Raw genomic sequence first — 14,649 nt, forward strand, 5'->3', positions numbered from 1 at the left:
TGCTGCGGGGGCCACTATAAAAAGCAACAACAAGAGCAACAAAAGCCTTCTAGCATGAAAACTTGATTTTTTTTTTTTTTGGTCTTTTTGCCTTTTCTAAGGCCGCACCGTGGCATATGGAGGTTCCCAGGCTAGGGGTCGAATCAGAGTTGTAGCCACCAGCCTTATGCCAGAGCTGCAGCAACACAAGATCCGAGCTGTGTCTGTGACCTACACCACAGCTTATGGCAACACCGGATCCTTAACCCACTGTGCGAGGCCAGGGATCGAACCTGCAACCTCATGGCTCCTAGTTGGATTCGTTAACCACTGTGCCACGACGGGAAATTTAATTTGTTTGTTTTTTTTTTTAATAGGCCCACCATGTCCTAGGTAATACAGAGAATGAATGGTTTTAGTGTGTGAATTCCACTTTCTTCATGAACCTAATTCTGTACTCCAAGGTGGTCAAGAATTCCTGGAATCCAGTCTCCGAAAGGGCCAGAAATACAGCAGAGCGGACTCTCTCCTCATCTTCTTCCTGAGCTCCATGATAATCCCCTCCTCCAACCTCTTTTGTGGGCTTTGAATCCTGGTTGAATTAAAAATCTAACATCAGAATGCTTCCAACTGATGCGATTTGGGGGGGGTTCTTCCTATTGCACATTTGTATTGGGTACATGGGGAACTCGCTGCTCCTGGGGTTTTATGTGTACACCTTTTTAACTCAGTCTCACCTGAAAAAGCCCATTGACAGGATCCTCCTCCACCTGACCTTGGTCAATATCTTGACCATCACGTTCCGGTTAATACCAGACGCGGTGTCATCCTTCGGAGCGAGACATTTCCTGAACGATGCTGGTTGTAAGGCCATGATGTTCATGTACAGAGTAACCCGGGGTCTTTCCATCTGTACCACCGCCCTCCTGAGCGCCTTCCAAGCTGTCACCATCAGTCCTGGGAATTCTAAGTGGGCGTGGCTGAAATCGATAAGCTCTGGGTGCATCTACCCCGCCCTCCTTTTCTTCTGGGGCATCAACCTGCTCATCTACATCCACATCATCCTGGCGACGGAAGCCAATCCCAACAACACAGTTGCCGGGTCCATGTACTCATCCCTCTACTGCCGGACGTCGCGGTCCACAGGCAATTCCCAGACGTTTTTGAGCGCCATGGTGATTCGAGACCTCCTCTTTGTGGTCCCCATGATGGGGTTCAGCCTCTACATGGTGAATCTCATCTACAGACACCGCCAGAGGGTCCGGCACATGCACAGCTCTAGGCTCTACTCTCAAACGCCTCCTGAAATCAAAGCCACCCACACTATTGTTTTGCTGGTAAGTTGCTTTGTTTTCTTTTATTGTGCAAACAACTTCAGTACCTTTTATGTGTTTTATAGACTCCAAAAAAACCCAGGACTGGAGAGAATTACTGGCACCCTTGCATCCTGCTACCCAACCATCTGCCCTTTTGTGCTAATGAAAAATAATAAGATCATGTCCAAATTTACTTCTTCCCTTTCACAGATGAGAATTACTTTTTCTGGAAGAGCTTTCAGTAGATGATCTGATGCCCACAGCTTTTTGGCAGCAGAGGAGTCTCCGTAACGATTTATGGGAGAAAAAAAAAAAAAAAAAGGCTGCGTGGCGATTGTACACTGCCATGTGGCTTGTATAAATTGACACGCAATTTAAATTATACGTATACACAGTAGTGAAGCCTTACAGTAAAGGAGCGTACCTAAAGCTCAAATAAGCAGTCTTCGGATTGATTCCTTGTCGAAAATGGTCATTGGAGTCAAAAAAACATATTGTAACTGTATCATTAAAACTACCTTTGCTTGGTTTTGCTCATTGTGAAATGTGGCTGCTGGAATGTTTAATTCCAGAAAAGGCGTCAGTTATACTTCTATTAAATGGCACTAGAGAAAATCCTTGATGTATTCAATAAACGTATACTGCACACCTTAACACTCCAGGAAATCTTTTAGAAGCTGGGTGTACATTACTGAATGATACAGGTAAACAGAAAAAATTAGTATAGAGATTATATAGTGTATTTGTGCTATAGGAAAAATATAAGCGTGATGATAAACGCTAAAAATACTCCACAGACAGCAAGAGCAGATGTGTGGTTGCCAAGGGGCAGGGATGGCATGGAAGGTTGGGGTTCCCAAATGTGAACTCTTACAAGACAATGTCCTACTGTATCTCACAGAGAACTCTCTTCCATGTCTATGATAAACCATCATGGAAAAAAATATTTTAAAAAGAGTGTATGTATTTATGTATAACTGGATCATTTTGCTGTACAGCAGAAATTAAAACAACCGTGGAAATCAAAACGACCTTTCTTTCTTGATCTACCTATTTACTTATTAATTTTCTCTTTTGGCTGCCCTGCAGCACATGGAGTTCCCGGGCCTGGGATCAGGTCCAAGCCACAGTTTCCACCTACACCCGAGCTTGTGGCAATGCCGGATCCTTAACCCACCGAGTGAGGCTGGGGATCAAACCCACATCCTCAGAGACAACATCAGGTCCTTAACCTGTTGAGCAACAGTGGGAACTCCCACTTTTTTTTTCCTTTCAGAGTGATCCTCCCATACATACCAATATGACAGCTGTGTCTGTGTTTGGGATTGCTCAGTAAATTCTTCATTTTCAATATTGCCAGTTTCTTTTTAAATTTTTTTTATTTTCGGTCTTTTTAGGGCCGCACCTGTACCTTTTAGGAGGTTCCCAGGCTAGGGGTCCAATTGGAACTGTTGCCGCCGGCCTATGCCACAGCCACAGATAGTAACATGGGATCCAAGCCATGTCTTCGACCTACACCACAGCTCACGGCAACGCTGGATCCTTAACCTACTGAGCAAGGCCAGGGTTCAAACCTGCAACCTCTTGGTTCCTAGTTGGATTTGTTAACCACTGTGCCACGACGGAAACTCCCAGAGCCACATATTAATTTCAAACACCAACTCGAACCAATAAGCTTTTCGCAGCTTAAACAAATACACTATAAGCATGTCAGAAGAGAGTATGGAGCCTTCACAAAATCGAGAAAAGTCACTCTCAAAGTTAGTCTAAGAAGGACTTCCCTGGTTGCCTAGTGGTTTAGGGTCCAGCATTGTCACTACTGTGGTGCAAGTCACTGCTGTGGCACAGGTTCAGTCCCTGGCCTGGGGACCTCTGCCTGCCGTAGGAGCAGCCCCAACCTCCCCCCATCCCGGTCCCCGCAAATCCCAACGCCAAAGAGTCTACAGAAGTAAAAGGATGTTATAGGGAAAATGGTGTCTCCCAGGAATTCCCGTCGTGGCGCCATGGAAACGAATCTGACTAGGAATCATGCGGTTGCGGTTCGATCCCTGGCCTTGCTCAGTGGGTTAAGGATCCGGCGTTGCCGTGAGCTGTGGTGTAGGTCACCGACCGGCTCGGATCCTGCATTGCCGTGGCTCTGGTGTAGGCCTGCAGTGGCAGCTCCGATTGGACCCCTAGCCTGGGAACCTCCACATGCCATGGGTGCAGCCCTAAAAAGACAAATGGCGAAAATAAATAAATAAATGAAAATAAAAATGACGTTCTTGGAGTTCCCACTGTGGTGCAGTAAGTTAAGAATCCACCATTGTCGCTGGCTGGCGCCGGTTCAATTTCTGACCCCATATACGTGTGCAGCCCCCAAATAAAAAAGATATTCTTGGAGTTTCTGCTGTGGCGCAAGGGGAGGAGCAGCATCTTGGGAGCTTCAGTTCGATCCCCAGCCCTGCACAGTGGGTTAAGGATCCAGCTGTTGCCGCAGCTGCGGCTTAGGAGGCAACCTCAGCTGCGAATTGATCGGTGGCCTGGGAGCTCCATATGCCCCGGGGGCAGCCAAGAAAAAAAAAGACATCCTTAACATTCTTTACTTTTGGTCCACCCACCCTTTCTTCCTTCCTTCCTTTCTCCCTCCCCTCTTTTCTTTTTGGTCTTTTTTAGGGCCGCACCGCCGCCATATGGAGCTTCCCAGGCTACAGATCGAATTGGAGCTACAGCTGCCCACCGGATCCTTAACCCACTGAGCAAGGTCAGGGATCGAACCTGCATCCTCATGGATACTAGCCAGCTTCCTTACCGCTGAGCCGCTAGGGGAACTCCCCCTCTTTTCTTTAATGAGCGAAGCAGATGTACTCTGCATATTGTGCTAGGTCACACACAGGCTGGGCTCATTAGCACAAAATTCAAGTGAATCATGTCTAAGCCCAAATGACTTCCCCATACCTCAATGTTTGAACATTTCTTTCATCACTTGTAAAAGCAACTTCATCTTTGTCACAAACAGGTGGATCTGGAATCACAGCAAAACCACTTCACAACTGGGAGGTAGGTTCTAAAAAGAGGCAGCGAGGGCCCAAGGGAGGCTCGGGGGACGCACTATTACGTCTGTCTTGGCCCTTTTACAGCACAGATAAAAACCAGTCCTTGGAAACTGACCATCCTTCTGACCAACGGAGCGGGGAGGCTCACTGCCCTCCAGGCCTGGGAACTTCCTGGCGGGCGGGGGGGGAATGGGGTGGGAGTTGGGGGGGAGGGGGGAGGGATGGGGTGGGCGGGGAGGGGCGGGGACGGTGTGAGCCCGAGGCTGGGAGCTAGCGTCGGGGGACGCTAGCAGGTCCGGCTGCCTCCAGGCTCCGGAGTTCCTGGGGAGAAAGTTACGCTGGAAATGTGACTCTGCCGGGGGTGGGGTCAGTCCCTGGGCTCAGGGAGGTTTTCCGGGGGCGGGCAAGGGTGCTGCTCTCGGGATCCCCTTCCTGCTTGGCTCCTCCTCCTCCTCCTCCCCTTCCTTGAGACGACCATTTTGGGGAGGGGGATCTGGAAGCCGGCTCGGGCTGCGTGGAAGCCTGTCTGGATCCTTCCCGGCGGGGGCGGACAGGGGGAGGGTCACAATTTCTTGATTTCAGTATTCGTTTTTACCGTTCCACCCTTCCCTTCTGTCTCCAGCCCCGCACCCCTCTCGTATCGCAAGGAGCGCTTGGGCTGCGCCACCTGCAGTGTAGACCCGTCGAGAAGCCAGTGCCGGTGAAATGGTAAGTTTGCCGGCGGCGGCTCGAGTCCGCATTGCCGGGAGTCGAGAGCAGCTGCTTGCAAAGACCGGATTCCCTCCGTCCCGGAGGAAAGGGGAAGCCACCAGGAGCCCAGGCGCGGAGCTCAAATGGGCCCTTCACCTCCAAGGAGAGGGGGCTCCCCCAGCCCCGGGCTGCAACCTTGCAGGACGCCCCGGTCTGTCCCTGGGCGCCGGCAGCGCTGGCGGCCGCTGTGTTATTTGAATTCGTAAATGTGTTGGGGTCCTTTGGGGTGAGGGTGAGCAGCCACACCCCGTGCCCATTGAGTTCTCTTCTGGAGAAAGGGCTTCCGGGTTTAAGTGGGGTCCAGGGAGCACATACTTTTTTTTTTTTTTTTTTTTCTGTGAAAGCTGGGACCTCCGCAGAGAGCAGTTTTAAGAGGCCAGATTGAGGAGTTCCCGCAGTGGCTCAGCGGAACTGACCCGACTAGTATCCATGAGGTTGCGGCTTCGATCCCTGACCTCGCTCAGTGGGTGAAGGATCTGGCGTTGCCCTGAGCCGTGGAGTAGGTCGCAGATGCATCTCGGATCCCGCCTTGCTGCGGCTGTGGTGTAGGCCGGCAACTGTAGCTCCGATTCGCCCCCTAGCCTGGGAACCTCCATATGTGCGAGTTCGGCCCTAAAAAGCAAAAAACAAGGGGTGGGGGGCAAGTTGAAGGGAAAGTGACCGAGTCGTCAGGATGAAAGCCCCTTGATCTGAATAAGTTGCACGGTTTGTCTTTGGTGGTCTCTCGGGAAGGATGGTTCCCAGGAGCTCCAGGCACAGATGGGGGTGTGTTTCATCTGCCACATGTGGCAGTTTTCCTGCCACCTGCTTACTGAGCTGGCCCAGAATCATGCCTTCTGACTCTTTTTTTCCCCTATTTTCCCAAGCTAAGGTGACTGAGCTCGCCAGGAATAGAAACTGGGGTCCCGGTTGTGTTGACTGGCTAGCAGGAGGGAGTTTGATCCAAGAGAAACCTGAAAATAAAGCAAGGGATGGGGGCCGGTGATAGGATTAAAGAAGGGTGGAGTTCAAGGTAAATTTAAATGAAGCCCCACCTAGAACGACTCTAGCTGGGACTGGTCCCAAGGGCATTACCTCGAGTCTGGCAGGATAGGTGTGAATTCTTCTCTCCCAAATTCCTTTTCTGAAACTCTGAATATCGAAGCTGCTTCTCGGTGGAAAAGGCTTCGGATTCCCCAGGCAGGAGTGGGAGTTCTTTTCCTACTGACATGATGTCAAATATCAAATAGCAATACTTGGTTTAGTTTGCTTTTTTTCTTGAGACAGAGTGGATGAACACTCTATTGCATCATGATTCAAAATGCTTACATCTCCCAAATTGGAGTTTACGTTGTCGTGGCGCAGCAGAAGCGAATCTGACCAGGATCCTTAAGGATGCAGGTGCGATCCCTGGCCTCCATCAGTGGGTTAAGGATCTGGTGTTGCCGAGAGCTACGGTGTAGGTTGCAGATGCGGCTCAGATCTGGCGTGACTGTGGCTGTGGTGTAGGCCGGCAGCTACAGCTCCGATTCAACCCGTTGCCTGGGAACCTTCGTATGCCCTGAGTTCGGCCCTAAAAAGACCAAAAAAAAAAAAAAAGTTTATAAATTCGTTTATAGTTATTCCGAAATATTGGCTATCTTCCCTGTGCTCTACAGTATCTCCTTGTAGCTTATTTATTTTAAACATACTAGTCTGTACCTTTTTTTTTTCCCTTTTCTTTTTAGAGCTGCACCCTGGCTAGTTCCCTGGCTAGGGGTTGAATCCAAGCTGGGGCTCCACATCTACGAATCCTTAACCCACTGAGTGGGGCCATGGATCCAACCCGAATCCTCATGGATGCTAGTCAGGTCCTTAACCTGCTGAGCCACAGCAGGAACTCCAGGAACCGCTTTTATAGACTCTTCCATGCATTTTCAGGGTTCTTCATTTTCCCTTAATTTAATAAAAATGAGCTCGTTGTATCCTCTTGCAGAGCTAATATAAGGGGTAATTGTTAATAAAGTTTTAAAGACTTAAGTGCAGTTCCCTGGTGGCTCAGCATGTTCAGGATCTGGCCTTGTCACTGCTGTGATTCAGGTTGGATCCCTGACCTGGGAATTTCCACATGCTGCCAGCACATGCCCCACCCCACTGCCCCCCAAAAAGACTAGAGTGACAAATAAAACATGGTGGTCTCTTTGGGAGACTGTTTGCTTCTATAAAAGCATACTGCCCATATTTCTCAGTGTGATACTCTTTGATTATATTTTTAAAGATTCCTCATGCTTTAGAGATTATAATGTCAGTATCTAAGAATGCAGTGCTTTGAGGGAGTTCCCATTGTGGCTCAGTGGTTAACAAATCCAACTAGGAACCATGAGGTCTCGGGTTCGATCCCTGGCCTTGCTCAGTGGATTAAGGATCTGGCATTGCCGTGAGCTGTGGTGTAGGTTGCAGACGCGGCTTGGATCTGGTGTTGCTGCGGCTGTGGTGTAGCCTGGAGACTACAGCTCCGTTTCAACCCCTAGCCTGGGAACCTCCTTATGCACAGGGATAGGCTCTAGAAAAGGCAAAAAGACACACACACACAAAAGAATGCAGTGCTTTGATATCTGGAGTTTTGTTTACAGTACACAATAGGAGATTGCTGTCTAAGCTTTTTTTTTTTTTTTGTCTTCTTAGGGCCACACCTGTGGCATTTGGAAGTTCCCAGGCTAGGGTTGAACTGGAGCTGCAGCTGCCAGCCTACACCACAGCCACAGCAACACGGGATATGAGCCATGTCTGCAACTGACACCACAGCTCATGGCAATGCCAGATCTTTAACCCACTGAGCGAGGCCAGGGATCCAACCCGCAACCTCATGGTTCCTAGTCGGATTCATTTCTACTGAGCCATGACGGGAACTCCCTAAGATCTATTCTTAGTCTGTATAGTTCTTCATTTTTGTGGCCTCATCATAAAATTTTAAACATTCCCCTTTATTGAATATTTGGGGTGGTTTCCAGCCTTCTGCTGTTATCAGTAAGCTTCGATAAGTAATTATGTGCATATATCATTTCGGGTTTTTGGCCGGGGTATTTTTGGAGTATAATCCCATGAGTGCAAATGCTGGATCAAGGATGAACGCATATAAAATTTTGGTAAATTGTGCCTAATTTGCCTTCAAATTAGAGGTGGGGCAATTTTCTAGAAATTTGCAGTGGCCTCTCTGCTTGTAGACACATCATTCCAGCCTGTATCCCCCCTTCAACAGTGGATGATGTGTATCTTCCTTTGTGTTTCTATGTCCAGATTTCCTCCTTTGCAGGGGGTGGGGGTGTAAGAGGGTTCCTGAAGCATGTAGAAGTTCCCAGGCCAGGGTTCGAACCTGGGCCACAGCAACCACAATGCCAGATCCTTAACCTGCTGCACTGCAAAACTCCCCAGATTGCCTCTTCTTAGGAAGACACCTGTCGTTGGATTAGGACGCACCTATTCCAGCGTGACCTCATCTTGTTTACATCTTCAAAGATCCTATTTCCACTTCAGGTCCCATTCTCCAGCCCTAGGGGGCTGGATTTCAACATACCTTTGGGAGGGGACACAATTCAACTCCTGACGGTCCATACTCCACACTCCACCAGTCCATACTCCACCAAGCCAAAATGGGTTTGTTGTTTAGGACTCGGTGACCTTTGAAGATGTGGCTGTGAACTTCACCAAGGAGGAGTGGGCCCTGCTGGACCCTGCACAGAGGAAACTCTACAGAGATGTGATCCTGGAGAACTGCAGGAACCTGGCCTACGTGGGTAAGAATGCCCCTTCCTGGGCCCGGATGGCCCGGGTGAGTCAGGCACCTCCTGTGTTCCAGGGACACTCTACTGCCCCCCCAGTGGTAGACAGAGTTTTCCCCATGGAACTGGAAATCGGTCCTCTGCATTCCATTTGTAGTCTCTTCATGGGTAATACACTTTGGGGGAGGCTTAAGTAGGTAAACATGGAGCCCAGAGTTCGATGCATTTATGAGAAAAGTGGCAATTCAGGGCATTGCTGGGAAATTCACTTGCTCGGCTCCAGAATTCCTCTAAACCAAAGCAAGCACCGTTCCCTCACAGGTAAGTACCCCAACTCCCAGTGACCCAGGTCTCAGTGAGGCAAACCTCAGCTGATCTATTTGCAGCAAGAAGCAGTTCTAATTTTTGCTGGGCATTTGTGCACCTGGGTGACAGGCAGATATGAATCATTTACAGTGTTGTGTTAGTTTATAGAGTACAGCAAAGTGATTCAGTAATATGTATATATATAAAGGATCCAGGAGTTTCCACTGTGGCTCAGTGGGTTAAGAACCTGACTAGTATCCATGAGGAGGCGGGTTTGATCCCTGGCCTCACTCAGTAGGTTAAGGATCCAGTTTTGCTGTAAGCTATGGCAAGGTTGCAGATGTGGTTCAGATCCCACATTGCTGTGACATAGACTGGCAGCTGTAGCTCTGATTCAACCCCTAGCTCGGGAACGTCCATATGTGATGGGTGTGGGCCTAAAAAGATAAAAAAATAATAATAAGTTCTTTAGTATCATTTTTATTAGATTCCATAAGCGAGATATCATAGAATCTTCTCTGGCTACTACCCTTAGTATGATAATCTCTAGGGTCCACCTATATTGGTGTAAATGGCATTATTTCATTCTTTTTATGGCTAAGTTATTAATAGTCCATTGTATCTACGTTCCATGCCTTCTGTATCCAATTCTCTGTTGGTGGCCATTTAGATTGTTTCCATGTCTTGGCTCCTGTAAATAGTGCTGCATTGTTATGTATATTGAACCTACATTCTTACCGTGGTCAGACTCCGCATCCATCCCAAGCTCTCTTGTGTCTATCGCTGCTGCGTCTCTGTTTGCCTCCTCTTGAACTCCTCCCTTTCCCATTTTGCTCACATACATTGAGGGACCATTTAAAAAGAGCCATATGGGCATTTGCCTGTGTTAGCATCCCCACCCCACCTTTACTTTCAACAAAAAACCTTTTTTTTTTTGTCTTTTTGTCTTTTTAGGGCTGCACCTGTGGCATATGGAGGTTCCTAGGCTAGGGGTCAAATCAGAGCTGTAGCTGCCGGCCTACACCAGAGCCACAGCAATGTGGGATCCAAGCTGCATCTGTGACTTACACCACAGCTCACAGCAACACCAGATCCTTAACCCACTGAGTGAGGCCAGGGATCGAACCTACAGTAGGTTCTCATGGATCCTAGTCAGGTGTACTACTGTTGAGCCACAGTGGGAACTCCATCAAAGAACTGATCTCTGTACCACTTCTTTTCAGATTGGGTGACTCAATGTAAAAGCAAAGGCTCAATCCCTCAGTGGAACATTCTTGCTAGAGAGACATTTCATGAAGCCAACAGAGCTTGTCTGGCAAGTGGCAGCTCCCAGCTCAGCGCATTAGGAGAAGACTGGACCTGGCATCAAAAAGAGGTGCCAGGCAAGCAGAGGGGGCAAAAACTGAAGCAAGTTGCAACCACCCATGAGAAAGATGCATCTCTAGTGGGAGTCCATGAATATGGTGGGACGAGGGACAGCTCCAAACCTGGCCTGAAGCTCACGCCTTCAAGCAGTGATCCCGTGAGAAAACATAGCCTCAAACCTGCCTCAGGTATTTTGAAACAAGTCCTCACCTTAACCAGTAATCCAAAAATCTGTACAAACAAGGAAGGTGACAGAGTCTTGTGGCAAAACATCCCATTGAGAACTCAGATGGAGCCCACATCAAACACTCAGATTACTGGTCAGAACAATGGGCCTCATTTACGGGATGAAATGTACGAGAACACGCATGAATGCAATCCATTGCAAGCCTTAGGGGAAGACTGCTCCCTTAGGATGCTCAGGACTCAGGTTGAAGAGAAAACTCATGACTCTCCTTGGTGTGAAATCAGCCTTGTAAAGAACTCGCTCCATGCCATACACAGGCAATTCTCCACAGCAGAGACAAATAATGAGAATGATCAAAATGGGAAAACGTCGGCCCACATTCCAAACTCAGACTCTCACAGAAGATCATCAATGGGAGGGAAAAGCCACAAATGTGGTGATTGTGGGAAAGCCTTTGTGTACCAATCATTCCTTAGGAGGCACAGGGAAATCCACACGGGAGAGAAGCCCCACGAATGTAAGAATTGTGGGAAAGCCTTCAGATATTTCTTACACCTTAGTAAACATTTACAAAACCACATCATGAACTTTGAATGTCAGGAATGTGGGAAAGCCTTCAGTAAGTCCTCAAAGCTTAATGAACATATCAGGATTCACACAGGAGAGAAACCCTATAAATGTGAGGAGTGTGGAAAAAACTTCATTAAGTCTGCAAAGCTGAGTGAACATAAGAGGATTCACACTGGAGAGAAACCCTACAAATGTGGGGAATGCGGGAAAGGCTATGTTCATTCTTCAAGACTTAAATACCACCTGAAGACTCACAGTGGAGGGAGGCCCTGTGGATGAAAGAAATGTGGGGAAAACCTCCTAAAACATCTTTTATGTTCTACAAGAGACCACATTCTGGAGAGAAATCCTCATCTTAATTGATAAGAGAAAGCCTTGAGTTCTTTCTCTTCACTTAAGGGCACAAATAAGTATAATAGTAGGAGAGAAACGTAGTAAATACTATGATTGCTGCCATTGTAGTAGTCTCCTTCAGCTGAAATGGAAACTCATTATTTTCCTGTTTTTCTTTTCTAATAAAATCCTACTAATCCCTCTATGGACCCTTTTGGTGGTGCCACGTGGATTTTGATAGGCAGTCTATTCATTATAATTCACTGACTTATCTCCCGACTTGTGTGAAGCCCTGTTTGAGCTGCATCTAATTTAGACTCTGTGTAATTTACTGTGCTCCACGATACTATTTTGTCCAGTTGTTGTCACTGGTAATGATGTGACTGCATTATTGTCAGAGTATTTGATTTAATTTTTTTTTTCAATGGCTGCACCCACTGCACCTGGCCGGGGATCAAACCCACACCTCTGCAGTGACCTGAGCTGCTGCAGTCAGATTCTTTTTTTTTTTTCCTTTGTTGTTGTTGTTGTTGTTGTTGCCATTTCTTGGGCCGCTCCCGCGGCATATGGAGGTTCCCAGGCTAGGGGTTGAATCGGAGCTGTAGCCACCGGCCTACGCCAGAGCCACAGCAACGCGGGATCCGAGCCGCGTCTGCAACCTACACCACAGCTCACAGCAACGCCGGATCATTAACCCACTGAGCAGGGGCAAGGACCGAACCCGCAACCTCATGGTTCCTAGTTGGATTCGTTAACCACTGCGCCACGACGGGAACTCCTTCACACATTCTCTTAATCAAGTTCCCTTTCCTCTTTCCTTGTTGCTGTCTGGAAATGGCATGATATTCCCTGAGTCAGCAAAGCAATTTTTGCGTTGCTGGAGTGAAGGTCATGGTCCCAGTAACAACCCTCAAATAGTAGATGTCTTACTCTTTTTTTGTTGTTTCGTTTTTGATTTTTAGGGCTGCACCTGTGGCATATGGAGGTTCCCAGGCTAGGGGTCAAATCGGGGCTGTAGCTGCCAGCCTATACCACAGCTCACAGCAATGCCGGATCCTTAACCCACTGAGCAAGGCCAGGGATCGAATCAGCAACCTCCTGGTTACTAGTCGGATTTGTTTCCACTGTGCCACGATGGGAACTCCTAGCTGTCTTACTCTTATATTTGGTTTTTGTTTGTTTTTTGGCTGCATGTTGGAAGTTCCTGGACCAGGCATAGAACTTATCCCATGGCAGCTACCCAAGCTTCTGCAGTGTCAATGCCAGATCCTTAACCCACTGTGCCACAAGGGAACTCCATTTCTTGTATTTAAATGGCATGTTTTGGGTTGTCCATGGCTGCAGTAGACTGCCTTTCTAGATTTATTACATGAGGAAAACCCCTATCTTGGTTAGGAAGCATTCAGGAGTTCCTGTTGTGGCTCAGCGATAATAACCCAACCAGTGTCCATGAGGATGTGGGTTCAGTCCCTGGCCTCACTCAGTGGGTTAAGGATCCTGTGTTGCTGTGGCTGTAGTGTAGGCTGGCAGCTGCAGCTCTGATTCAACCCCTAGCCTGGGAAAATCCTTATGCAGCAGGTATGGCTCCAAAAAGAAAGAGAAAAAAAAAGGATTAATCTCTTATTAACATTTTGTTGCTCACTGAACAAGTTTATGATAAAATAATACATCCCACTTGAAATTGGTTTTGTCAGTGCCCCCCACCTTCACTTGCACCCACAGCGTATGGAAGTTCCTGGGTCAGGGGTGGAATCCAAGCTTCAGCTGTGACTTATGCCACAGCTGCAGCAATGCAGGATCTTAAACCCACTGAGCAAGCTGGGGATCAAAACTGACTCAGCAGCAACCTGAGCTTACTGCAGTTTTTAATCCACTTTGCCACAGCAGGAACTCCCAGGGAAAGGCTTTTAAAGAAAGGGGTGGGGGTGGGGAGTTCCTGTTGTGGCTCAGTGGTTAATGACCCCAACTAGGATCCATGAGGATGTGGGTTTGATTCCTGGCCTCGCTCAGAGGGTTAAGGATCCGGCGTTGTCGTGAGCTCTTCACGTGGCTCGGATCCCCAGTTGTTGTGGTTGTGGTGTAGGCTGGCAGCTGTAGTTTCGATTCCACCCCTAGCCTGGGAACTTCTAGATGCCAGGGCTGCAGCCCTAAAAAGAATAATTAAAAAAGTAAAAAATAAAGACAGGATGGGGAGGGGGTTGTGGGGAGTATAATCAGCTCTTGGATATTCATTGGTTGGTGGAGAGATAATTAGGAGTCAACATTAAGCTTTTCATTCCAACCAGTCTGCTGCTCTACATGCCTGTGGGCACCGTGCAGGTAACTTCTCGGCGTCCTGGACGGAGCGGGACCCACTCACTGCCGGTCGCGGGCGCCATCTGGCGGCTGAATTCTGCTAAGACAGCGCCTCGGGCCATGGGGATTGTTTGTTTTGGGCTGGGGGACTCAGCATCTGAAAAGGAGTTGATTTCAGGTGTATTTGTGGGCAGTTATTTCCAGATCAGTGGGGGAATATGGGTGCCCTTCCTGCCAGTAGTTTCCAAAATTTTCTGACCCTGATGCACTGTCAGAAAAAAATTCACATCAACAGCATTTAACCAAATAGCAGCCATGATGTTTTGTTTTTTTAATTTTCTCTATTCCTTTTTTTCCTTTTTTTTTTTTTTTTAGGGCCTCACCTGCGGCAAATGGAAGTTCCTGGGCCCAGGGTTTGAATCTGAGCCACAGCTGCCGGGCTGTGTATCGAACCCACACCTGTGCAGCCACTGGAGCTGCTGTAGTTGGATCCTTAACCTGCTGTGCCACAGAGGGACTCCTACTCCATTCTTTTTTTTTTTTTTACAGCCACACTAGTGGCACATGGAAGTTTCCTGGCTGGGGGTTCAATAGAAGCTACAGCTGCAGGCCTACACCGCAACCACAGCAACACCAGATCTGAGCTGCCTCCAAAACCTCTGCCTTTTGCAGCTTGCGGCAATGCCAGACCCTTAGCCCAGTGAGCAAGGCCAGGGTTGGAACCCACATCCTCATGGATACTAGTTGGGTTCTTAACCTCCTGAGACATAATGGGA

General features: G+C 48.1%; 2 protein-coding genes across 2 annotated transcripts; both read left to right on the forward strand.

Annotated features, from left to right (window-relative positions):
- Positions 1–431: 431 nt before the first annotated feature.
- LOC125134493 (vomeronasal type-1 receptor 1-like) lies at positions 432–1,544 on the forward strand. The gene has a single exon (XM_047793870.1). It carries the CDS (start codon positions 600–602, stop codon positions 1,542–1,544), a length of 945 nt encoding a protein of 314 aa, XP_047649826.1. The 5' UTR covers positions 432–599.
- A 3,059-nt stretch (positions 1,545–4,603) lies between these two features.
- ZNF114 (zinc finger protein 114) lies at positions 4,604–11,779 on the forward strand. Its single transcript, XM_047793378.1, has 3 exons — positions 4,604–5,038; positions 8,706–8,832; positions 10,347–11,779. Exons 1-3 carry the CDS (start codon positions 5,036–5,038, stop codon positions 11,522–11,524), a joined length of 1,308 nt encoding a protein of 435 aa, XP_047649334.1. The 5' UTR covers positions 4,604–5,035; the 3' UTR covers positions 11,525–11,779.
- Positions 11,780–14,649: the final 2,870 nt, after the last annotated feature.

The sequence above is a fragment of the Phacochoerus africanus genome, chromosome 8, assembly GCF_016906955.1.
Source record: "Phacochoerus africanus isolate WHEZ1 chromosome 8, ROS_Pafr_v1, whole genome shotgun sequence".
NCBI lineage: Eukaryota > Metazoa > Chordata > Mammalia > Artiodactyla > Suidae > Phacochoerus > Phacochoerus africanus.

What these genes read in the sequence shown, in the direction of transcription:
- ZNF114 (XM_047793378.1), top strand. An exon ending in CAGGAACCTGGCCTACGTGG is followed by an intron (nt 8,833 to 10,346) that starts GTAAGAATGCCC and finishes ACTTCTTTTCAG; the next exon opens with ATTGGGTGACTCAATGTAAA.
- LOC125134493 (XM_047793870.1), top strand. Translation starts at nt 600, where the DNA reads ATGCTTCCAACTGATGCGATTTGGGGGGGGTTCTTCCTATTGCACATT.